This window comes from Anopheles cruzii, chromosome 3 (assembly GCF_943734635.1).
Source record: "Anopheles cruzii chromosome 3, idAnoCruzAS_RS32_06, whole genome shotgun sequence".
NCBI lineage: Eukaryota > Metazoa > Arthropoda > Insecta > Diptera > Culicidae > Anopheles > Anopheles cruzii.
The window spans coordinates 40,746,124-40,771,902 of NC_069145.1; the positions used below are offsets into that span (position 1 = coordinate 40,746,124).

The 25,779-nt window shown below is 51.4% G+C and overlaps 2 protein-coding genes across 2 annotated transcripts in view; both read right to left on the reverse strand.

Annotated features, from left to right (window-relative positions):
- The window catches only part of LOC128270398 (uncharacterized), a 70,338-nt gene that overhangs the window by 30,388 nt on the left and 14,171 nt on the right, over positions 1-25,779 (reverse strand). The window lies entirely within an intron of this gene.
- Positions 4,810-4,920, reverse strand: LOC128275299 (uncharacterized). Its single transcript, XM_053013756.1, has one exon. The coding sequence runs from the start codon at positions 4,918-4,920 to the stop codon at positions 4,810-4,812; it is 111 nt and encodes a 36-aa protein (XP_052869716.1).

Genomic DNA, 25,779 nt, shown 5'->3' on the forward strand with positions numbered 1-25,779 from the left:
ATTTCTGTTTTTCGCCTTAACTTCATACTGTACGAGTTAATTAATTAAGCTACTCACGAACTACACGCACCGTCATTTTTTGTGGCTTCAACTCGTGCATCTTTAACCGTTTTGTGGGCTGTGAACGGAGTGTTGTTCCTCACTAAATGCGTTCCTGCTTGCCCGGCAATTGAATCGGTTGGGTCGCTGAATTGAAAAGAAACACACTCTCGCTTGCTAACGCGGAATGCTACCGCATTTGACGGCACTACTTGACGGAACTACGTCACACACATGGAGTGTAGGCTCTCTAAACATTCAAAAGTGCGCCTTGAAATAAAAGCTCCACCCATGGAAGAGTGCAGTCAGCATTCTTTTCAGCAGGTCACCAGCGCCATCGCAAAATAAAACGCGGACCGTGGATCCTCAGCCCCGTAATCCTAGGTGGAACGTCCCTAGGTGCACACACGTGATGCAAAACATTCCTATTCGTCGTCCTCGTCGTCGTCGTCGTCGTCGTCGTCGGTGTAGGTTAATTATGTTACAGACACTCTCCGTCAAATGGCATCTCTGCCCTACCATCGGCCGTGTAACAACAACATTTCTGGTCCGGGGCCGAGCGCCTCTTCGAGTGGCACATCGTCAAGTGCAGTGCTCGTATGTGTGTCTGTGTGCCGTTGGGCCCGATGTGAAGCAGTTTGAAATAATGTCAAAATGGCACGTTAACCGCCGTGTGCCGCGCCCGGGAGTAGGACGCTCGGTAATAAGCGCATCCCGGGCACATCATGTGTGTCAACCCGGGGAGGGTGGGGCGAACGCTCCCTAACCTTGAGGACGGCCCGAACACCGTGTGTGTGTCCTTCGCCTGTCACGCTCACGGTTGGCTGGCAGGCAGCCGCCTTTCTGAAGCCTTTCGCTCCACAATCGTTTGACAGTTGAAGTGGTTACGACAAAAGAGCGCAACCGTTCGCTGCGCACATGAAAGCGCCATGGCCACGACGACAGCAGAATCTGACACACACCATCTTTCGGGACACTCCACTCGCGGGGAGAGCGCGAGCGGCGATCGCTTCCGTTTCCTCGATTAGGCGCAGCGCATCGCCGGAAGTGCAACAAAAGCCACCGCCATAATCAGCGTCCATCGGCGGGGACGGGACGAGGCGCGGCGAGGCACATAAACAACCACCCACCGACACACACACACGTGCGCGCAGACCTGAGCCCTCTTGGGGGGCCTTGAAACCCTACAGGACAGGATGCACTTTTAGCGCGTCTCTCTCGCTCCTTCTCTCTGTGTGGTTCGCATCCGATCCGGCGAGAACTGGGTCCAACCCGCTGCCGGCGCGGCACAATAGGACACACCGGCATACGCGAAAGAGAAAGAAAAGGGTCGGAGAACGGCCGAAGCCCAAGACACGGACCGAAACGGGCCATTCAAAGTGGCCAACAAAGGAGGTGGCCAAAGGAGGGAAGGCCAAAACTTGGAACGCGCGTGAGAAAGAAAGGGAGACGGAGGGTCGAAAACAATGACGAAATTCACCATCGACACACACACACAGTGATAGAAAGAGGATGCGATTATTGCGGCACGGAATATTCAGTGCCCGAGAGGAAAAGTGCATCCCGCCAACGCAAGGCCCGGATGTCGATCGCTACCGTATTTTTCCCGCTTTCTCTTTCTCTCTGTGCATCAGAAAAGGTGACGAAAATGGGACAGCTTGAGGCACAGGCACGAATGGGGCCAAAAAAGGATCCGGGAAAAAGGAACATTCCGCCACAACTTATCTGGCCGCTAGCGCGCTCTCTCTCTTTCTCGGTCGCTCTCGTTGACAGCAGCCAGCAGATCTCGTTAATATGGATCCCCGCGTGATGGATACCGGTGTGCGTGTGTGTGTGTGTTTGCACGAAGGAAAGCCCGGGTTTATCGTGGATCGATTAATTCAAACAAGTCCCACGGAGGACACCGGAGTCACAATCGATAATGGCTTCCAACTTTGATCGGAACCGGAACCAATGGCAGAGGATTTAGCAGGGATGTGAAGGAGGGTGAGAGAAAGCACTAGAGAGAGCGAGAGAGAGAACCCAGGGGAAAAAATCCACGGCCACGGCAAGGCCCGTTGTAATCGGAGCCTCGCCGAACGCCCGAAGCTCGGTCGGCTCAATCACGTTTTAATCCTTCACCGTCATCTGTGTGTGTGTGTGTGTGTGTCTGTGTGGTCCGAAGCGGTTGTTAAATTTGTGGCCCGCCCTTCGAAAAATCCGGTTAAGATCTCGATTTTCAATTATTCGCTCGGTGCCTCTACGGTTCTACATCCTTCGTCCTGGACCGGCAAGATGCCGAGTGCAGCGTAATCGCCAAGAATCGCCGTCGGTCACTGCGGGCGGACCAGTGAAAAATAATGACCCCCCCCTGAGATGGACCTCCACAGAGTGGATCATACCGACGACGCACTCGCAAGGCAGAGACTGTCCGAAGTTTGGTCCGGGCGGTAATTGACAACCTCACTTGAAGCTAATTACGCTGCCCGGACGATCGATTGCCGCCGGCAGTTTTCGGTGGCGTCACCCTTCGCCCCAAAAGAGCGCGACCCTTGACCTGGATCGCGGTTGCCGTCTGTAAGCCTCGGGCGTCGGGAGCGAAGGTCAATTCTTCATCGGACCGGACCACTTCCGCGTCCGGAGCCGAGTTTTGATTGATAATTAATGTTTCGCCGGGATCGGCCGGAGTTCGGGGCCGTCATTCGGGCGGTTAATTAGAAGACGGTGCCCGAGTTAATGAGTTTCTTTGGACTTGGTCAGAGGGAAGTTCCGCGCGGTTCACGGAACACTTTTAATTAAGTGGCCACAGTGCGCACACACACACCCTCAGAGCCCCGTCCCGTTATGGCTGCTTGTTATTGTCTCACTGAATGCCGTCTTGTTGCCGGGATGCGCCGGGATCTCGTTCGATGGGAGTCGGAGCGTCAATGGGTTTACTTTTATTTAAGGGACCACAACAACACTGCTGCAGTGGCTTCTTCATGTTGGTTGCTACGATTTTCTGAGCTGCTTGGATTTGTTGGTTGTTTGCTTCCCTTTACAATGACAATGACATTCGATGCGTTACCGGATGGCTAATAAACAAGGCTGCGTTCTGTTAACTACATTCGGTTGCGTACATTAAACAACGGTCAACGGTGGCCAACAACAACATGGAAGTAATGGATAATTTGCCTACCAGCTAACACTCACACACACACACACTTACACACACACACACACACTCTCTCTCTCTCGCGCTGTGGCTGCCTCTATACGCCGCTTAGACCCGTTTTTGGCACACGTGCGTACGCAGCCAGGGTCCGTTCAGCGCCGTTTTGTCGCTTCGCTTTAGGCGCAGCCGTCAAACTTTAACAAACATCCTAACCTACGCGCGGCTGGCGGGGACATAACGGAACGACCTACTCAATTGTCATGCGGTTCTTGTCTCGAACGATATGTCGTCGGGTCGGGCCCTCCGTTAAGGTGCTACTCGGCAGAATAGACTACTTACGTCGCCTTAAAGTTTTGTTTTACTCAGGTTTCTCAGGGTTCTGGGGTTCATTTTGTTTTCTGCATAATATATGAGCAACTACACACGCTACACACGGTGTGCGTGCGTGCGTGTGTTGTGCTATGCTTTTCTGCTCTGGAAGCTACCGGATGACGCTACTTAAAACACTACTGGATAAAGTGTGGATTCCACCCGATCGTTCGATCATTCACGCACACACACACACACACATTCTGATCCACGTTCTTTCTCGCTCTCTCTCTCGCTTTCTCTCTCTGCAGATCCAGGTCCAGGTCACATTTCGTACCATCGAGTCACGTACAGACATAAATATATATATACTCTATATATATATATATATATAGTAGCTAGGAGTATCACTAGATCTCGTCAGTAGGTGTTCTGTGTGTGTATAGTAGTAGTAGTAGTAGTAGTAGTAGTAGTAGTATCAGTTATAAGTTTGTGGTAAATTGTTATATGTGTGTGCTCTGTTTTGCCGGTCGGTTCGCTGTCGGTGTCCCCCGACGTTCGTTTTCTTTTTTGCGTGTTGTTGTGTGTATTGTTCTTTTGCTTGTTTTTGTTGACTAGAGTTTGGTGCCCCCTCTGAGACGGCTGTGTAGAATTGGTGTGTTCGATTTTATTCCATGCGCATTGTGGCTGTTGTTGTTGCTGACGCCGACTTCGACTTGGACGTCGGGCTGTGTGGCGGTCGGGCTGGCTAGAGATGTTGTGTGGCGGCCGTCGAGAGTGCGCGGTGCGTTTCGGTGCAGCAAGCGGTACGGTGGGGAAGCTTCTATGGGAGCCAGAAGAGTCTACGAGTGGCGAGAGTTGAGTTTCGACGAGACGTTGGATGAAGAGGACCGAATCGTGGCTGGCCGGAAACGCTGACGAGACCTCCACGGGATACTGGTCGACAGAGTGTGTGTGAGAGTCCTGGGGTCTGGGCATTTGGGTGATGGTCGCTCGATTCTGTTGCTACTGCGGTTGGGGTTCTGCGGGAGGAGTTCTCGTTCGTCCTTCTCGGGGTTATGGAATAGTCGCTTCTACCGTTGCGTTGCGTGGCGAGGCGGTGGCCGCGTACGCCATGGTTCTACCGATGTGGCCAATGGCGTACCCGGATCACTCGCACGCACCCCTATCGCTCCGCCTCTCGCGTGCGCCCCGCATCGTCGCACGCCACCGGCCGCGATCGGCGACGGCGGCGGCGCTAGCGTGGAACAAAATCCGTCCAAATTCTAACAGCCGGGGGGCCTTGGCTATCCATCGGCGTAGTGACCTGGCCCCAGTTGGAGCTTATCTCACTTCGGTTCCCCCATCGTCGAACCGACCACTATGATCAGCACGATGAAGACGGCCAGCAGCACCAGTATACAGCAGATCGCTACGGCCACCATCGCACTGTTACTCATTCAACTAGCTTTTCTGGGAAATCGTGCCCGTCAACTGGTCGCCGGGCCGCTACTTGCCGCCTTTGCCGCCGCTCCCGCTGAGCCACTCACTCACTCACGCACTGTGGCACTTCCGGTGCCGTTCCCGCTGTCGCTGTCCCGGGCACGCACCCGAAACACCGTTCACCACGTGGCGGTCCTACACAACCGACAGCATGACAACTCCCTGGACAAGATCAGTCCACCTCAGGCGGGCATCGACGATGCGGGCAACCATCGATGGCGTAACCGCCGTCGCACGCCGAACTCTCCGCCAAGCTCCGCAGATGTCACTCCACTGGGTTCTCGATCCACGGGGTCCCGGAACAAGTTTCGCACACCAGAACACCAGCACGCACACTATCAAGCGCGCACCAGCGGTCTCAGCACGACTCGCCACAGTTCCCTGGGCATACTGGGCGCTTCCGTGGACTTTAACTCACTGGACTTTCACTTCCTGGCGGTCAACCGACACACGAACCACGAACCCGTCTCTGCGACCGAACTGATGATGCTGTTTCCGGTGTGAAAAACAATGGCAATGGCCGTTAGTTGGAGGTTGAGCGAGAGTCCTCGCAGGTCCGTCCACGATACAGTGTGTGCTTGTCACCGGTGCCTGTGTGTGTGTGGCTCAATCTTGGTGCTCGGGACAATCGGATTGTTCATTGGTACCCGGGAAGTGGAACGGACTGACTGACAGTTAGTGGACAAAACTTGTGTTACATTTCACTGGATCTTTGGTGCACTTTCGTTCGATCTTTTCCTTCACCGAAGTCAGACAAATCGAGAGAGAGAGCGAGCGAGAGAGAGAGAGAAAGAGAGCAGTAGAAGTCGAAAATTTACAGTTGATTGAAATCGAATTTTAACATTTCTGGTTTTTCTTCGGGCACTCGTTGGAGTACCATTCCGCGCTCCGGTCCGGTGAGGTTAGAATCTATTTTGGTCTTACCCCGTGACCCCACGCCCTCTCGATACGCGGCACTCGAAGGCCGCGCCACCCCACTAACGAGGCGAGGCCAACGTAAAGAAAGGGGTGCTTCTCTCGATTGATTCGTCTTCCGCTTTCATTTGATGATCTCCAATCTCGAGCTCCGGGTTTTTTTTTCGGCGGCCGTGTTTTGTTCGCATCGAACGCGCCGGGCGCCATCTGCCGGGCGTGGTGCCGGTGCCGATGCCAGACCAGACACACGGCCAAACATCAATAAAGTACAGCCTGAGTCAGGGCGTATTTTTTTCTTTCCCTGGCCACATGCCGTTCGCTCACTCGATGCCGTGAACGCAGGAAAACCTCAATCATGTGGCCCAATCCGTTGTTTTCCAAACAACGCTCGGCGTCCCAGACGCTCACGCGCACCCCAACGAGAGCCAACTTGAAACGGCCTCGCAGTTTTGGTCCGCTAATATGGCCGCCATGCGCTTTGAAATTATTTGTGTGCGGCTTTTTTTTCACCAAACGCCACTAAATGGGAGACCAAAGGAAATGGGACGGCATTCCCGTCGGGTACGGAGCACGCGCGGGCGATGGACGCTGGGGCGTGTTTGAAGTTTTAGTCGTCTGCTGCTGCTACGCGGAACGATTTCCCGGTTTGGCCTTTGATGTTCATTTCGGTGTGTAATGGGGGGCGAACCCAAGCCACTGACGACGACTTTATGACGCGCTGTGCTTGTAAATATTGCCACGAGGCCATAGTTTGATTGTGTTTATTGCTTTCATTTTGAAAAGTATTAAGATGTAAAAAATGAACACTCGATAGTTTGACTATATGACCACTGTGCACAAATTGAATAAAAACTACGTTGGAATCAACAAGAATCAACTAACTGACAAACCCAATACCTAACCACGTCATTTAATATTAACGTCCTCGCAATATACCGGATGGGGCGTGACAACTTTTACATAACCTCAAACAGAATACAAAATGCAATTATACAAAGAATGACAGGTATGTCAAATTTGCACTAATGACAGCTAGTTGCATCTCAGTTCACTGGTGGAACAGCCATTGAAACATGTACTCAAATATTGGAGATAGACCAAATACCGCGACTCAAGGTCAAACCTTACAGGATCAAAAAACTGCCCATCATGCCCATTTTGTCCACGCACTGAAGCTTCAATACTGTCGATGCTAATGCGATGGATTTTCTGATCAATCATTTCATTTCACCCAATTAATTTTGAAAATAATACCAAACGACGTCCAATGGGCCAATATTGACCGTTGCAGACACATTTCGGGACACATTCTATTGCTGCTGCCATTTGCACTGTCCAACCGCGTTCTTCAACAGCTCCAACCCAAAAAGGGAAAGTTAACTCTTCTATAAATCACAAAAAGGCGCTCCGGCGGTGCGGTGGGCAATAAATCCTCAGTTGTCTACCGGAGAACCGTGCAATAGTGTTTTCACCAGAGATCGGATTGGCTCCGAGCCCAAGCAACGGGCTCGAGCTACGCCAACATGCGTCTTATCATAAATACTTGTTTGCGATAAATTCGGACCCATTCTGAGTCATTGGGGCCAAACACACACCAAGGGCACGGACCGGTTAACCAATAAATAGCAATCGAAGCACGCGGATATGGCGAGCCCCTTCTTGGTCAGCCCCGTTCGATGATTGGAATTACCGGGCGACCCCAGCCGATTTCCGATTCGTGCTTCTCGGTGGCCCCCGGGGGAGCCTTCGGGGAAACGAAAAGCCCACCGCCAAAGGTAATTAGGTAGAATTTATGAGCGCCTTCGCCCGCGGTCCCTTTATTACAATGAATTTACTTTGATCAGGCGGACCATCTGTGGCCCCGGATGGGGCGATCAATCGTGATCCGCAACCAGCGCAATCGGCAGCAGGTGATGCGGATCGGCGGAAGGTGCTTGATGAATCGATGAAGTATAAGTCGCTCTGATTACCAAAAATCCGGCCTCGGTGATGGCCGCGTCCTGGCGTCCTATAACTTATTCACGGCGCTGGTGCCTCCGTGGTGCTGCGACCAAGGACCACTCAAGATTACTTTTCCTGATCACACGCCCAACTAAGGGATTGCTGGAAAACGGTTCCACGGAAATGCGAGGACACACCGTAGGGCCAAGGTACGGTTCGGTTGGGTCACCTACACTAACAAGATTACCCGTTCGGACCACGCATCACGATGCCATTTGCAAGGTTCATAAAGTATTGACAGAATACCTGAGGGGTGCCCAACCCAACATTCGGGCCTCGACTAATAACCAGACGATGGCAAGCCGATAACTGGAGGTCGTTTTACTCATACGCTTTCCGCCAGTCAATCCCACCGGGTCGCAGCCCACCTGAATCGGTGGGTCGAATTTTCGGACACAGAAAAAAAGATCCCACAAAACGAAGACCTCCACGCATTACGGCCCACGAAGCGGCAAGCGTGTATCAGATCACCGACACACGCGGAGAGCCTGGAATGGAGCCGAGAATGGCAGAAAATGGGATCGTAAAATGTGGTAAAAGGGATACAACGACCGGCGCGCGCGTGGTCGTCGTCCGGATGGACGGAAGTCCCGGGCAGAGTCTCTCGTAATGCGTCTCGCTGTGTAGGGTGCGGGGGAGACCGCCGAGCACCGAATGATCGGCATCGATTTTCCGTCGACCTTCCACCAACCCACCGCCACGTCATCTTCAGGTGGCCGCACAAAGCGCTAAAAGCACCGATATCTTCAATCAGCCGAAATCTATCATCGGCAGACACGTCACCACGTGCTGGTCGCGTCGCGTAACACGATACGTGCGTAACTAGCGTGTTGGAGGAAGCAGCAGAGTCGGCCAGAAATCGATTCCCAGCAAGCGCCACCCGTCCGCCAGGTGGCGCCCGCCGTTCAGTTGAAGATCTAATTACTGTTTCATAAATTATCGTTGACTACAGCTGATTACTTGGCGACTCTCGCGAGTCGCTGAAGGATTGGCTGCTTTAAGGCTCTTTTGGGTGAAAGTCCCGATAATTGGTGCGATTTTGGGGCTCCTGTCGGAGTAATGGTCACATTCACGTCCACAAGATGGCGCCCGGTGATGGCTGTGGTGCCATTCTCCCAGGGACCGGGTGTAATTTCGTACGAAATCCCACATGTGATTGTTTCGGGGCCTGGCCCCACTTCGGGGAAGTGATGCAAATCGCGTACCGTCTGGCACCGGAAATGGCTTCCGAGGAATTCCGCCAGCCCCGCTCTTTCGCCCCGTATGAATATTCAAGTGCTTTTTCCCATCACAGCGCGTTCCGTGGCTTCTGGTGAAAGCTCACAAGAGTGGCCCCGAGGATACTACTTAACTCCGGTCCCCGGCCCGACTCGACACGACGGTGGACGCTCGGTGGACGGAACGGAAATGGAGACGTTTGTGGAACGGTTGATAAATTACCTTACCACCGTCCAGACCGGGCTCTTGGGCCGAGCTTTTTCTATTTTTCACCCTCACCCAGCCGGCCGGCCAGCAGCGAGACGCGACATCTAGCCCGCTTCTTCTTCGAAGAGGGTGGCCCAAGGTCAACAACACTTGCCGTGCGGAGGGCCATGACCAGCGATTCGCGACAGGTTGTCCTTCGTTAACCTTTCCTAGCCAACCTAGTCGATGTCGGCCCAGGGGTTCAGCGCGAAAGGTCAGATGGACCGGTAGCGGGGACGTACCGGACCGGAAATCGGACTCGGACGAGCGTTCGGGTGGAGAGGTTTTTATTACACTCAGCCACCCGTTGCAGCAGCAGGCGCCATCGAAATCCTCATCGGCCGCCGCGAGAGGGCCAGATTTCTTCTGAACCTCCTTTGAAAGCTTTCCGCGAATCTAATAATTAAGCCTTAGCTACTAAGGGACCAAAACCCTTAATGTCCGGAGGTACTGGTAGCCCCAGAGCAATAGAAAGAAGGGAAATACGCAAACCAGAAGATGTTTCCGGGGCCCGGGTTGAGGCGCTGACAGGCGAAAAAGCTTTTTTAATTATTAACCACCACCTTGATGGGCGTTTGGAGAGTTTCGAGCGAGAGAGAGTATTCGGAAACGGCATCGACCGTACACCGACCACAACCACGAAAGACATCAGGCGCTGTTCAGAAAGTGGTGAAAGTGCTCATACATTATTCCCAGTCGCAGTTAGAGCTGGTAGAAAGTAAATGCAGCGACCCCCCGCGGGGGACAGGATATTACATTTCCCCACCGGTGGACCTGGTAAAACCGTGATATTAAGATGTGATAATATCGTGAAGAAAAGAAGTAGAAAACTGTCAGCTACAATGATGAAGTAGAACGAAGAATTGCGATTAAGCTACCAGACCACGCTACGGTGGAAAGGAATCGGTTCATTATCTGTGTAATTAAAGCGAAAGCGGTGTCAGCCCGGCAAAGTACGAGTGTCAATGTATGTCAAACAATCGTCGGATGGCGTGCGACATTTAGAACAGCCGTAGCAGAACCCACCGACAGATGACTTGAACAGAAATTCGATGAAGAGCGAGTGCGAGGCCAAATTAACTCACTTTCTTAATTAGTCTTCAGACTCCTACGCGATAAACAGATCAAAGCAAACTAGATTGTCAAATCAACTAAACGAGGGGTGCTCCAAGCGAAGAAATGATTCAGTCCGATCAAAGACTAAACTGTTGGATGTTTTCGCCCAAGTCCATTGAGACGTGCTGTAGATAGTGACTTGGACCGTTAACCTATGAGGCGGTCACCGATCAGAGTACCTAATTCTCACTGAGTAGCTTTTCGGTCAGTTCTTTCTTCGATTGCCCTTTCGGAGTACATTTCGTAAAAACTTTGACATTTACGAAAAGGGAAGCTATACTCGATGGTTCTGTTTCATAAGCAGAAAACCCACACGTCGTGCAAGAGAAGCCAATGCACCCACAACGAGTGACTGTTGCGGTGCGGATTTTGGTCTGGCAGCATCATTGGCCCATTTTTCTTCGAAGAAGGAACCGCTGTAACCGCCGATGGCGTACGCTACCGAGAAATGTTGGCTGACTCGACGGTTCTTTGGCGAAATCGAAGCTCAAAACTTGGACGACATTTGGACTCAGGTAGGCTCGGCTAGCTAAGCGTAACAGTAGCCTGTAGCCTAGACAACCTTCCGTGCCCACCATCTGAAAGTTGCCCATCTTCATAAGGGTCTCTAACTCCTGGTTTGCACCTGGAAAACATTTTATGTCACGAACATCGAGTTTGGAAATGGACTCTTATTCTCGTCTCGTATGTAAGTAAGCACTGTAGCAGATCTGTATTAGGAGTGGCTAGCCTCCAATCCCGAAGCCCAATTTCATTTTCTTTCCACTGCTCGAAAAGTGCTCGAAACACAAATGTCTTTCGGTTATTAACGAGCGCCACGAAGCTAATCATAGTAACCTGTCCGTTGCCGGTATCCGAGTCCGCTTCTCAACTTTCTTGCGCCGTAATTGGTTTAAAACACAACTTCACCTGTGTTCTCCTTCACCTCTCAACGTCCGGGGTGGGGTTCAGGTAACGACCCTGCGTCATCCAGAACACGACCTTGATCGAAGCGCACACTTCTTCCCCGATGGCTGCCGATTTCCGGCTTCTTCTCAAACAGCCTATCGTCATCCCTTTCTGCATCGTCTGGCGAGAGGGGCACACCCCAACTCGCTCGACGGCTAAGCCTAGCTCGCCGAAACCAAGCAAAGCAAATGGCGGCCACTTCCGGCGGTGACGTTACCCATTTTTACGGCAGCACCCTCAGCTAATGAGTAGTTTCGAAAGTAATTATTTCGTTCAACTTTCGAGCCCGGGTGCCGCGACGTTGCCAAAAGTGATCCCCGCCTGGGGGCCAGACATTTTGGCTAATTACCGGTGCCGGTGAACTATTTTCCGCGCCAGCGAATACTCGTTACCACGGTCAGCCAACCAGCCAACCAGCCAACCGACCAAAACAGCCATCAAACCGTCTGGGTACGGGGAGTCGGATTCAGTGACCCGTTTCCCAGCTGCCTGCCAGCGCACACGCCTACGCGCCATGGAGAGACATGATTACATCATTCAAAATCTTCAATTTTGGTCTCCGTGGGTGCCACGTGACGTCAAGTGTGGTACAACCGCCGAACCGAGGCCCGCACGTTGCTCCGAAAGCTAGGCGCACACCTTACCCTAACGAGGGCACAGATTCATTAACCAACGACGACGAGGACGATGTTAGCCGGGCCGGAGCTTTACATCGAAAGGTCTGGTGAAGCGAACCGAGAGCTGATCCGAGTGCGGAAACTCGACGCCTAATCTGGCGGTGCATCACTCGAACCGTCCTCAGATCCGGATTCCTCGGGATTCCCTCCTTTGCCAGGGACAGATTTACGTTTGTTTTCGCTCGAGGGCAGAGTGGGAGGGCAAGTAATGGGTGAAACGGCCCCAGACCTACTTCCGATATCCGACCTACAAAGCGAGAGGTCCAATTTATATTGCGGTTTGATCAGACCCCGGGCTGAGCTCGGTAGACGCTCCTAGACGCAGCCAACCTTCCAGGGGTTTCCGCATGGCTGGGCGTTCAATTTATCATCCAAGATCCAAGCGGAAGTGGCGTGCGCGGAGGTGAACATCGAACGTCAGGCGACTCGACTCGAAACATTGCCGACGGCAGGAGATTCGCAGATCCAACGCCACGAAACCACAGCGATCCAATCGCCGAACTCGAGCATCGCAACTCGTGGAAGTCGAAACGGGTCGAAACACACACACTTTTCCGATCCTTAACGGCCCCCGCCCGTTTTCGGTGGGCCGTAACTCAAATGTGAAGTGGGTCCACCACACGGACCGGGGCAATAAAACCGGGAGAGTTATGTGGAGTGTTGTCCCGTTCCGCAATTATGATCCGGGACTGACTTCAGGGACTGACTGCCGGGACCGAGGCGAGCGGGGAGGCGAGTCCAAATTAACATACCAACCACTGCCACTTCGCATACTGAAGGTGTCCGAAAGAGGGCGCTGTTCCGCGCTGTCATCGGAACAATGGAGTGGCGTGGACCGCAGTAGAAGGCCCCCTGCTCGCCGACATCGCAATCCATTAGAGCCCGTTGGCCACTGTGGACTTTCCATTTTTGTTTTCCTATTTTTCTTTGGCCTCTTTGGCACAACACACCACAACCAGCGGGGGTGTGTGTAGGGCTCCCACCCGTTCCCGCGTAATGCACATTTAATTCGTTCAACCTGAGTCAGGTCCGCCCTTCGAATGCCGCAACCATAGTCGCCGTGGTGTGCTCCCATTTGCGCTGCGGATGATGATGCCCGGGCACACCCCCACCACCACCACCCGGGAGCCCGTGATGCAATTGTGGCAACCGATATTCATTAGCACGCCGCCCCGTCCTCAGCTTCCGAGCGGTTCGCCCATAGAGGGTGCTGTCCGGTCGCTGGCATGAATAAATTATTTTAAATCGTGATCACATCGCGTTTAATATTAATTTGGTGCGAGGAACCATTTATCCTGGCCCTGTCCTGGCCAGCGTTTACCGCTGCAAATCCTCTCACCGCCCGCGTGTGTTCCGGATGCGTGTTTTAACGGATGACTTTCTGCTACATAATCGCCACCGGTGCCCAGCGTGCCAAAATGAACACACCGATGGCACACATTATCTTGTTGGCCGACCATCAACCAGGACCTTCCAGCTCGACCTAGAATAGCGCATAAAGCCTATGGGGTGCTCGGACCTTTTTTTTCTCCGATTCCTGAGCACCGCGCGAATGATTGCCGCGTTTGCAGTGTGACGATAATGGGCTGCAATCGGTGATTGGGTCGTCCGTACAACACAGCATAATGTAAAATACCAATTGCAGCAGCCTCCCCCCCGCCCCACCAATAATCGATCGTCTGCCAGAGCAGAAAGAATGCTTATCACGCCGCGGGTGTACCGTAGCACAAAATTCATGGTCATCCGGCATATCGAACGGATTCGTTTGTTCGGGATTTGCGTCATTAAAGGCACTTTTGTTATTCGCCAGTCCAATTAGTTTTTTCCACGTTTTCTTCTGATTGTTTCTAAAAGCTCACAAAATAAAATAAAAGACTACCAAAGCCTATAAATTCCATTATACGGTATTTTAAAATTAATAGGATAATTCTAATTGGAATACATCAACAGCAATCAATACTGTACAATCCAGTTCAATCTATGTTCAAATCATTTTACAACATTTTTAATTATTTTAGCTAATTTTTAGATACTTTTTCCTATGAAAAGGCCGCACTAAAATACGATACAAGCGGCATTCTGAGAAGGAAAAACCGAAACTGGACGTACCAATGACATTTGTGAGAATTTTATGTTGGCTTTCAATAAATTGGGAATTATAAAGAATATTGTGATACCAGAAAATGTGTACAGTGTTCTTAAATTGTGACATGGTTGTCAAAAAAGATATCAAAAACTTTAAGAACTAAATCAACAAAATCGTCTCGACAAATCACGATTAGTTATGGCATCAGATTCATAAGCCTCACTAGGAGCGTTTCGAGATTTATATATTATTTTTTTATAGCTATTTCTCTAAATAGTTGCCCCATAGTTTCACTTTTAGCATAATTTTTAAAGAATTATATTTTTTGTTTCAAAATCATATATAGTCTAAACCGTTCCCAAAGATATGACTCTGAACGATGGCCGATGAGAAACAGCTCCAAGGCATTTCACTATACGCAGTGTAAGATAATGTCCAAAACAATCAATAAACCCCACTTTGTGGCATCTAAAAATAAATGTATAAAATCGATAAAGTGTTGCAACCGATCACCATTTTCTGGTCTCAAACTGGTCAGCTGCTTACGAATAAATAGTGAAATGTTTCAAATTCTGGTTCAAAAATCAAAATATTTGTCAGAAGTTGGAGAGTAAAGAACAAAACGGCCGTTATTTGTTGGCCCGTCGAGTCGCACACCGGAAAACGTATGGCGGAAATGGCTCAAAAGTGTCTCAGCAACAACTGGCCCGGTCCATCATTCCCATACGCCACGGACGAACATCGGAGCTAGAACCGAAGCGGTGGCCCCGAGGGACTCGACCAAGAAATATGTGATCATCGCAATGGAGAGTGTATTCATATTTATCGATTGCCTCCGGTGCCTGGGGTCCGGGTTTCTCCCGATGTCAATAGAACTGAAAAACCAAATTCCCCAATCGAGAAAAACGATACCGCCGATGGACTGCCGGCGGCATTTGCGTCGCCCGCTGATGATGTGGCAAATTAATTCCTTGAGCTTCTCGTCCGATTCGGGATGAGCTGGCCGAAATTTGCCCCATTGTCGGTCGGTTTCGAGTGTGTCTAGCTGGCCCCGCTGCCTGCCTGCCTCTGCTCGTTTTTTTCTAATACCTTTTTCGCGTCGAGCGAATCAAAAAGGAAAGAATATTGGAAAACTCCTCGAGAGCAGAAGAGGCTCGAGTTTTTGCTGGATTCTCCGGGCCCCGGGTTTTCCCTGCCCGAGTGAATTGGTATATATTTATCTTTAAAGATTTTGTTTCCCTGTGTTCACCCCGGACAGTATGGCGGCGCCGAACGTTCATCCCATCGGTCGGCATTGCGATGATCCTTCACACGCTAATACGACACACTTCGGGAAGTGCGCAGCGGTCCGGAACGTCTGGCACAACTGGCGATGCTAATTTGGTAAAGTCGTTCAGCCGGAGAAGAAGCGCGTTCCAAGGCGAGTGGCCACTGCGGTGGTGGTCTGCTGCTTTGCGTTGGCTACGCTTCGCGGTAGACCCATTACGAACACCTCGAAGAGAAACGTTCAATAGGGGGCCTCGTCTCGTCGTATTGAAGTATCTGAAGCGTTACACACTGATAAATTCGATTATCGTCTTCACAAGAGCTGGAAGTTGGAAAGTATTTTTCGTTCCCCGTTTTTTAATCAATTTTACTGTTTACGGCAGATGAATGACGGATTTTGCACGACAGCAAATGTCAATGTCGGTTCCCTTTGGGGGACGTGCTCCGAATGTGCCCATTTTACCGATCCATTTAACTTGCATCAACGTTTGGCCCATTTTTCTTCCCATTGCAACCGAAACGCCTATCCGGAAACGTAAGACGCCCATAAGGAGCCTTTTCACGCGCATAATTCACGCACACGTTTCGGGTTTGCGATTCCCATTTGACGCGATAAAGCAGATTTAACCTCACTTTTGATAAATGCGCCCGCCGTTCGGCTACTATGGGCCTTTTTTTGGGGGGAGAGATGATTTACGGATGACGTGCCACCGGAGAACGTGATCCCTCCAAGAGAACCAGGAAACGTGGTCCTGGTGACCGAACCCGCAAAACCCCGGGAAAATCTGTCGAAATTTGCCTAATTCGTGCCGAGCTCGCGACCGGCCCGAAAACTCTGTAGCCAACTTTCTTGGCCTCCATTTTGTTTTTGACACAGATTCTTGTTTTTTTTTCTTTTTTGTTGTACGATGTGAGAGCGAATCGTTCCTGCCGTCCCATTTCCGGTCCCTGCTCCGTGGTTGGGTTACCCTCATTGACACTTGGCGGTGGACCCTCAGCGTCCCCACCGGACACCGGACCTCGTAATCGGTGGGTGTAAAAGTTTCACTCTTATCACTGGCCACCCGCCCTTCGACCCACAACACATCCACTCGTCCGCCCGCCCGTCCGCCCGCCCGCGGGGAAAGGCTTGTGGCGTCAAAGGCAAAGTCTCTGCTGACGAAGGGAAAAGTTTGTTGTTTTGCGCTCTTGTCAAAATTTGATTAAATCACAAAGCTGGCCCCGGTGGCGATTGAGCGATGCGGTGAGACGCCGGGGCTGTGACACGCGGCGGGCGGTCAAAGCTTGCCTAATGACCCGAAAAATTTTGTACCGTGCACGAAGAATTTAGCCACAGTCTTCGCTCTCCCCCACTCTACCTCTGGACCTAACTTTGGCAAAGTTGTGAGGCACTTTGGGGGAAAAAAGGGAAGCTGAAACACAAACAAGCACTACAAGGCCACAATTTGTACACGTCCACCGGGTATCGCCGTCCACCGGGCCACACGTCACGCGTCGGACGACAGGCATCCTTTGTCAACCAACCGTACCATCTCGCAGTCTCAAGCTTCTTTTCCGGACCGGACCGGGAATGGCCGACCCTTCTTGGGCTGTCCTCGACGGACAATTATAAAACAATTGGGCAGTGTTCAGCAGCAACTCCACGCCACATGAAACGACACCAAGACGACGAGTGGCAAATAAGATTTGACTGAGCCCACAGAAAAAGGTTTCTTCGAAATTGCGGATCGGCAAAGTTTTCTGGGTAAAGTTCGGACCAAAGAAACTACACCGAACAGGCGCTGGCGCAACCAACTACACCACTTTAGCCGGGAGTTTCGCTACCGAAACCGAAACCGAAGCCTCCCAGTCTTGGGCTGCCATTACCTAGTTCGCGGACCAACGGACGCGGACATTCGCTGCGGAACGAGCGTGACCAGAAGAGCTCTAGATGCGACCATGGACCGGATGGAAAGCGTAGCAAACGGGGGGGCTCGCTCGAACTAATCATTCCATCCGAACTTATTAACGTTACTTTTCCGGCTCTCGAGTTTCACTATGCTGCACGTGCGGCCGGGCTCCACCGTCGTCGACGTGCTCTCGGCGCGTGTGCACTCGAGATGGCTATATTGGCTCTTGGGGCTCCGTGGCTCCGTTTTCATATCCTTTCCGGCCGATCATAATGGCCGCGTTCAGATGCCGATTCTATTGATCGGACCCGAGCTCGCACCCGCACACAACATCCGATGCCCTTCTGGGGGTATCCTTTCGGTAGCAAACCCAAGTACGTACTAGCGAAAGCATTATTGCCCCCCCGAAACTTCCGGACTGGCTGTCGGGAACTACCGAAAATTATGATACCCAACGAGGCGCGCTTTGGGAAACTCATTCACATTCAATTAAAGATATTCATCTGCGAAGTGCTAGGGCAGGGATCGGGCTGGGGTGGTGGCCAGTAGTTTTGTTATTAAAATGAGCTTACACGAGACGAATATTGCGTTCGGAGGACGGTGCTCAGCATCGCAAGGCTCGCCGGGGCTCGTCGTCTATAATCGAATAGTTGCCACGCTCCAGTTGTGCTTCCTTCAGCAGCGTGTTTCATCATTTATTCATTCACAGTGGCCCGCCAAACTCTGCTGCCTACCCCATTCCTTCGGCCGTTAATCAGCCGATCGATTCAGCGATTTAGCTGGTATTGCTGATTCATTAAGCCGCCGAAGCCGTTCTTAATAGGAGAGCGAGCGAGCCATAAACGGAGCGCATTTTCGGAGCACGTCAACAAGTGACCAACGACGCATGGGACGCGAACAAGAAGGATTTTGCTTCCATTTACGTATGAATTCACTATCCATAACCCTTGATTATTGGGACGTGAAGGCGAAAGTTGGTTCGCTTGTTTGTGACAAAGAATACGACCACGAACTGCTGTGCCGCGACCAACAAAAATATTCATTAATACTGAGATGTGAGTTCCACGACAGGCCTAATACGCAATAAAAAGTTATTGTAAAAGAACTTCAGCGGTACTAATGCGTCATAAAGTATATCCGTATGCGAGATATAACGAAAACTGCTACAGGGTGTCTAAGCAGGAGCTCTTTTTTTCATTTTGTTATAAAACAAAAACGGCTGAATATTTTTCGATGATTAAACATTTATTTGAAAGGTTGATTCTTAAATTTTTTTTATGAAAAACAATTTTGGTCAAATGTCTACCACAATTGGTTTGGCAGTAGCCCATTCGGTCGACCTATTTTTGAGTACATACTGGTCCTATTTCGGCAATAGCATCTTGAATTTGTGTATTGAGGTTGTCAATAGCTGCTGGTATGTTCGCATAACATAAATATCGATTGTGGCTGACGCTGTATGGCACGTAGCGCCGTCCTGTTCAAACCAAACGCCGTCCAAGTTCTCAGCTTCAATTTCACCAAAAAACCAATCAGCCAAAATCCGCACCAAACAGTCACTTATTGTGGATGCATTGGCTTCTCTTGCACGATATGTTGCATATTAACCACAATACTGCATATTAACACAGCCACCGAAGTGGAAATGAGCTACAATGAAATGTGCTTTTGACGAATGATTTGACGACCTACCACGTTGGAAATAAATTTTTCATATTTCTCAAATTTCTGCAACCGAAACTGTATTTTGTACATAAATTCTAAGAATCTACCTTTAAAATAAATGTTTAAGCATCGAAAAATATTCAGCCGTTTCTGTTTTATAACCAAATGAAAAAAAGATGGCTTGCTTGGACACCCTGTATAACAATATTTCTAAATAATAAACAACGACACAAGTTAGTTTGGAATATCATAACTTAGGAACAGCAAGGAAAGTTTTACGGGAACTACTGCTGACGGGAACAGACTCTATCCGTTAACAACAGTGCGGCCAAATTTGGGTCCAATAGGTCAAAGTTTTCAAAGTCGCTTTAATTACAAAAACAACAGGAGCAGCCTATTTTAGTGAAAAGTATCAAACGGAGAATCGTCCGTAAAGGAGAAGTGGCTCGTCTGTAGATCATCCGTGTCGCTGCACCGATTAATCGGTTTCTAACCGGAAGACGTTAGTTCGAACCCTGACAGTGACCTTGAGTGCAAAATTTAAAGTTGGTGCTAAACACAGCACTGCCCTTACTAAGATTTCTAATTAAGTTTTCTATTACTATATCAGCTGAATGGGTCCAAAACAGCCTCAATTTGATCATTCTGAGCAACGTCATCGCTGACCAATGATGTCCCTGTTTAGCGAGTCTAAAGCGAGTTGCCTTCCCGATATCTCCATGCTCAGCGTTTACGTTCCTACGCACGACACTTACATTCCCAAAATCGGAACATAAATGTAAGGAAACTGTCGTCCAAAATCGACGTGGGACTGAGTGACGGAAAGTGGGACGATGCTCAGAAGTATTCGGAAACCACGAATCGCAATCGCCAAACGACAGTCGATAAATTCGACTCCATTATCAACGATATTCTCAACAAACGGATCCGTCAGTACATAACCATTTGAGAGACCACTTTAACGGCCAGCGGCACTCATCAAACCGAGTACGCGGAAACCCCCTTCAGTAATTAAACAACATTTCCAAGCGGCCAAGTAGCGAAAGGCATCACTTCCGCGACGAACCACGGCCCAGCTCGTCTCGACTCAGCGCAAATCACGTCATCCGGCCGGCCTGCCTAAGCCGCTTTTTCGGCCATCACTCCACTTATCTCGACCGACCGATTGTTTCTGCACAGCGATCGCATTCAAATTCTGGGGCGCGCCAACGGCCGCCTCTGCCGCGCGTGTTAGATAAATATTTGTGGACGAGAAAACAATTTACTTTTTCATTTTCCTCCCAACCAGCCCAGCCGGGCGCTTCCGCGCGAACCAATCCGGAGACCGAAGGTGATCCATCTTTCGATGAAGATAAATGATAATCTGTTCCCATCGTCTTTAGTGAAATCGTGTGCACGACGCTAGCCGACGACAGGGACAGCCGAAGGGCGCGCTTGGCTGGGGTTTGGATGAAACGATTTCCGAAACGATCGACGCCCAACGGAGAGACCGCTTGGCGGGGTCTCTCGAGCGTTAATGGCAGCGTGTCGACAAATGGAGCGATTTCCTGGGCCGAGCCGCTGCGACGCCGGGGGCGGGTGGTGCTGGTACAACAGTTTGTTTCCTTCGCTACGCCAGTGCGGGGCGAAGAATGAGAACTTCCATCTGTCAAACGGTTCCGATCGGGTACGTCCGGTCCGGAGTTGGAAGCACAGCGGAAGTCGTTTTGGGGACCATTCGTCAAGCGGAAACAAGACGCGTGGTGCGATGCGTGGAAATGGAAATTTAAATCAACAACTCCGGCCCGATGAGTGTGGCAGGGTGATTGTGAGCCCAGGACCCGGGCAAGAGGCGTCGGTCGATGCGCCTCGCCTGATGAGCGCAGTGTTTACTTGGTACAGTTCGATAAACATAAACATGTTTCTATCGCACCCCGATTGAGGTGAGAAAAATGGCCAACTCTGATTGCAACATCTAAAGAGATCCCGAGATCCAGGGGTGTCCTACGGAGCGAGAACCCACCCGAAGAACCGTTGAAAGCTGTTACTGACGGCGAAGGTTCGGGCAAGTAATTTCGCCGTTAAGACGAGCAATTGCGCCGCACCAGACAGCAGACTCGGGACGTTATTTCTTGGACTTATTTTGGGCCACAGATACGCAGAGGGACTCATTCAGACTACGACGATAAGCACCACCGAACACGCAAGCTTGTTGCACGACGACTTTGACGGACCGGGGCCACCAGACCGGGCAACGATAATAGTGCTTCTAAATTAAGTCCGCTCGGGTCGCTGGCCCCGAAGCCTTTAATTACCTCTGCACGCACGCACGACGTCGAGTAGTGTTTTAATTGGAGGAAGAGTAACCCAAGGCTCCCCATCCTAGATCGAGGGCCCCGCCGGAGCAACAGACACCACCCCACACCGGGCACCGGGGTCGTAAAGTGCTCGGGCCCCAAGAACGAAGCCATTAAAAAAACGGGAAAAGAACGTCTCAGTCTCGGACGGTCCCTCCGATATCGGCCCCGGGGTTGCGAAACTCGATTTAACACCTCATTTATCAGCGACGCACCACAGACGACGTCGACGACGGCGAGGGATGAGGCTGATTTCCGGGCTAATGTAGGGCAAGTGCAAGAACCTGGTAGTACCGCCACCGAGAAGAACTAGAAACCGATGCCATTCCCCGAATTGCGGGCGATGGAATTAATTTTCCGCCTTCAATCTCCGCTCAGCTCCGTTTCCAACGCACTTTCCGGCCATCGTTGGACAAGTGGTTCTCCTACGACCTGCCAACGATGTCTCTCTCTCTCTCTTTCGCTCTCTCTCTCTCTCTCTCTTTCTCTCGGTTAAAGGCTCAGATATCGAAATTAGTAGGGTTTCGACATCGAGTGCTCGACAAACCGTGTCGGTAGAAAAGTTTCCATAACTTGACGGCGGAGATATTGTAGCTTCGGTGAAGTCCGAGTGAACACGCGGAGTCAATAGTTCCATTCCTAGAAATTTATTGCTCTCTTCTTCGCGCTCACTCTCTCTCTCTGTCGAACGGTACCAGCATGTCTCCTGGGACACAGTATCTTCATCTTGCCTATCGGAAACACAGACTCTGCTGATGAAGTCGACTACGGGTACGATGTCGTCGCTCCTGACGTGGGACCCGGCTTGGTACATAAGGACCGCACACACACACACACACGCACGCAGACAAGCTTCCACTTCCAGTACACACACTGTATCCTGTCGTTTGATATCACTTTGCTGGTCCTCAGGTGTCACAACACTTCCGCTTCACTCCGCCAGTTCACTGTTCTCGATCGTGTTCCAGTTTCGAGTTAGGTTCTTCGCCCACATCGAAGATCACACTTTCGGCTGAGGTTCCCCAGGTGGTATCCTAGGTGATCTACCCGGGGCGACCCACTTACTCCGCTCCGCAACGTTGGTTACTTCAGTAACCTTGAAACCGTCGTCACCCGGAACGCCTGTCGAAGACTTGCGATGGCCTCACCGATTTCTAAATGGCCCCCAACAAAGTGCACGATCAGCAGCACCAGGGGGGGAGTCTTCCACACACACACACGCACACGGCAGCAGCGTTTCTGTGGTCTGTGTCCTCAGCTCGCACTCTTGGTACACGACGGCCGGATGGAGGGACGCAGATCTGCCACTGGTTACAGCTCGGCCGACGAAAATCGACTGAAGACTGGAACCACGCGGCCACACCACACAGCTGGCCGCCGAACGTGACCTCGGCGCACTCACCGGCACTCACCGGCACTCACGACCGGCCGTCCGACGGAATTCCAGGAATGTCCCATTCAACAACTCGGCCTCGGAGTGCCGCCGCCGTCGACATGTGATGCTGGGCACCGTGGCAACCATTTCCAGGCAGTTCGCGCGCAGCAGCAGCAGCAGCCAGGATCGGCCGCTTTCGTGCACGGCTCGGTGAATACGGCGTGGCGTCCACCCAGTGGCCGGGGAACCGTTTTTGCCTCGCCGAGTGCCATAAAAACCAGCACCCAATGCCCGGACCTGGACGGTCGCCGATGGTCGACGTCAGGGGATGTCAAAATTGCATCCCAAACACCCGGAAACCGGTCTGGTCCGATGTTGTAATTAACCTAGCCTCTTTAATAATGCCGACCGGCATCCATCGTTGACAGTTCAGCCGCCAAGTCAAGTCCTGGGCCCGTCGTAAAGCGCCCCATTCGGAAGAATTTATTTATTTGCTGAGCCACACGGAGGGGACCTCCCGGAGAAGTCAACAAACTTTTGGCAAACACGTTTGCGGTCCGGACCCCGATCTTGACATTTTGCAAACGTCACGGCCAAGCGCCACGCGCCACGGTTTCGTCGGCGTTTGGCGGTTCCTTTACTTTTTCCTCCCTTTTTTCTGAATTCCCTTTCAAACCCACTTCAAAAAACTGGCCACCCGTCCACTTGAGGGCCGGAACCCACCACCGGAAACTGGTCGGAAATGGCACCCGTGGTCCCGGGAAAAACAAAAAGAAAAATCTGCGAAGCGAAGCAGCCGGTTCCAGGGGCTTGGGTACTTCCTCGGGGTTGTTGGGCTGGGTTAAGGGCACACAGATTCCTCCGCCCAAACAACAGATACCACCATCGCTCCCACACACCACTCCAATGGCGGCTTGGTCGTGTGCGTCATCTGGCACTTCCACAAAGCCATAAGCCCACCGGACGGGCGCAAGATCCGATTCCCCAAAACCGGCCGCTGGCTGAAACAATTGCCATTTGCCTGTTTCTTTCTCGCTCTCCCTCGGTGCTGCTTCCTTCCCAGCTTAGCCCTCAGCTTTTATTTAGCGCCTCCTTTATCCTTCCGCCAGATTGTTCCGAGATTTCACCGTCGCTCCAGGCAGCGGTGGCGGAGGCGGCGGCCACTTGGTGCGTCACTCCCGCCGGCACGCCACCGACACGCTCCACGGACGGACTTAATTTTCACCCTCTTCACCAACCGGATGGATGCTGGATCGGGGTGGCGAGGGGTTCACGGTTGACTGTCCGAGTCCTTGCCCCCGATTCATCCCACCGGTCGACGGTCCCAGCCAAAGTGCCACCCTGTGCGGTGAGTGACGCCCAGCGAGGCACTCACCGGCACCGGCCACTCCAGCTCCAGGCTTCTATTGATCGGCCTCACCCACGAAGCTTCCACACGCACACACACACAGCCACAGAGTCGGACCGAACGTCTGGAGGGAAAACCCGAACGAGCCGTTACCAGGGACAACCACGCGGTCCCGAGGCGATCCCGGAGCGGGGCCGACATCATCATTATCATCATCAACGGGGATCTCCGTGCTCCGGTGTCCCTCGGCCGGGGGTTTTTGCGTGCGCCGGTGTGTGCGTGCCGCTCTGTGACGAAAACAAAACCAGCGTCGAACGATTCGCACACCACGACGTCGACGAGGACGGCGGCTTGAACCTCTCGGCCAATTTTAGGTGAGAAAACTAGGCGATTGGCGAACCTAGACGAACGTGCGGCTGTCAGCGACGGCACCGTGTGCAGGTCAAGTGGGCCCGGAGGCGGTAGGGCGGTGGCAGCACGTCCAAGGACAACGACGTACACTAGTGGCACCCTTTCCGGTCCAGAGGTGCAGATCCTGCTTCAGGTTGTGGTTGTGGTCCATCGCGCTCTCAAGAGCTTCTCAAATGTGACCTAACCCACATACTGGAGACAATCGTCCTTCGGGCGGTGCACTTCTGCACACACACACACACACTCATGCCGCGTGCCGAAACGTGCGAAAACGGGACACAAAATGGCGGCACGGACACACGGTGCTGGCCGAAAGCATCACCAATTGTAATGAGAGTCGAACGCGATTGGAGGCGCGCGCGTGCCGGAAGAAAGGACCCAGCTCATTAGCTGGCTAACGTATCGATACACGTGGCACGGCACGGCCCTGCTTCCGGTTAACTGTTGGCCATAAACCCGCAACGGGTTATGGCATAAATCGCTAGACACACCGTTGTCACTCGGTCCACCGGGATCCCTGTTTTATGGCGGCCCAACTTCCGTCAACGGCTGTAACGGCTAGTCCTGCTGTGCACTAATGGCCAGTAATCACAATAAAGTCTATGGCCCTACGGCTCGGAAACGATGCCGGACCGCTAGGCAGCAACAATTGAAACTCAGGCCGAGTGAAAGCGAGTGGCTACCTTAGTGGGGTAGTGAGCAAACTTTCTCACCTCTGTTCTGTTGTTGAAGTGACTGCTTCGACAGGACTTCATTTCGCAACCAATTTCGCCATCAATTTATTGGCACTTCCCGCCTTCTATGAGATGAATGCCCGAAGTTTGCAGGCTGTTTGGTATCAGGATTCTGAGCGGAAGATTCTAATACCCACCGGGTCGTGCTGAAAGAATATTCTTCCGTATGTTGGGGTGCGATTCCCAAAGTAGCTTACTTGCGTGTTCAATAAGTTCGTAGCCTCGATAACAAAGGGTACTGCTATGAGGCTAATTATTTTTTTTGTTATGTTGGTACACTCTTCATATGAACGTATGTAAAGTTTCCTTTCAATCGGTTACATAATTATTTTTTTACAAGCCATTTAGTATCGACGTGTCACAGTATTTGTTACAACCGAAAAAATCAAGTATCGTGCAGTGATTGAATTTTTATTTTTGTAAAGTTTAAAAGCAAAGGAAATTTATAAACGAATATCAATTAGTACATTAAAAGGGTGATTTCTGAATTTAAACGTGGTCAGATAGACACAACACCTGAACAAAGGAAAAGTCGTAGAAAATTACAGGATTTCGCATTGGAAAATCGTCGAATGAATGAAACAG

Excerpts from the sequence above, each read along its gene's own strand:
- LOC128275299 (XM_053013756.1), bottom strand. The coding sequence starts at position 4,920 with ATGAGTAACAGTGCGATGGTGGCCGTAGCGATCTGCTGTATACTGGTG.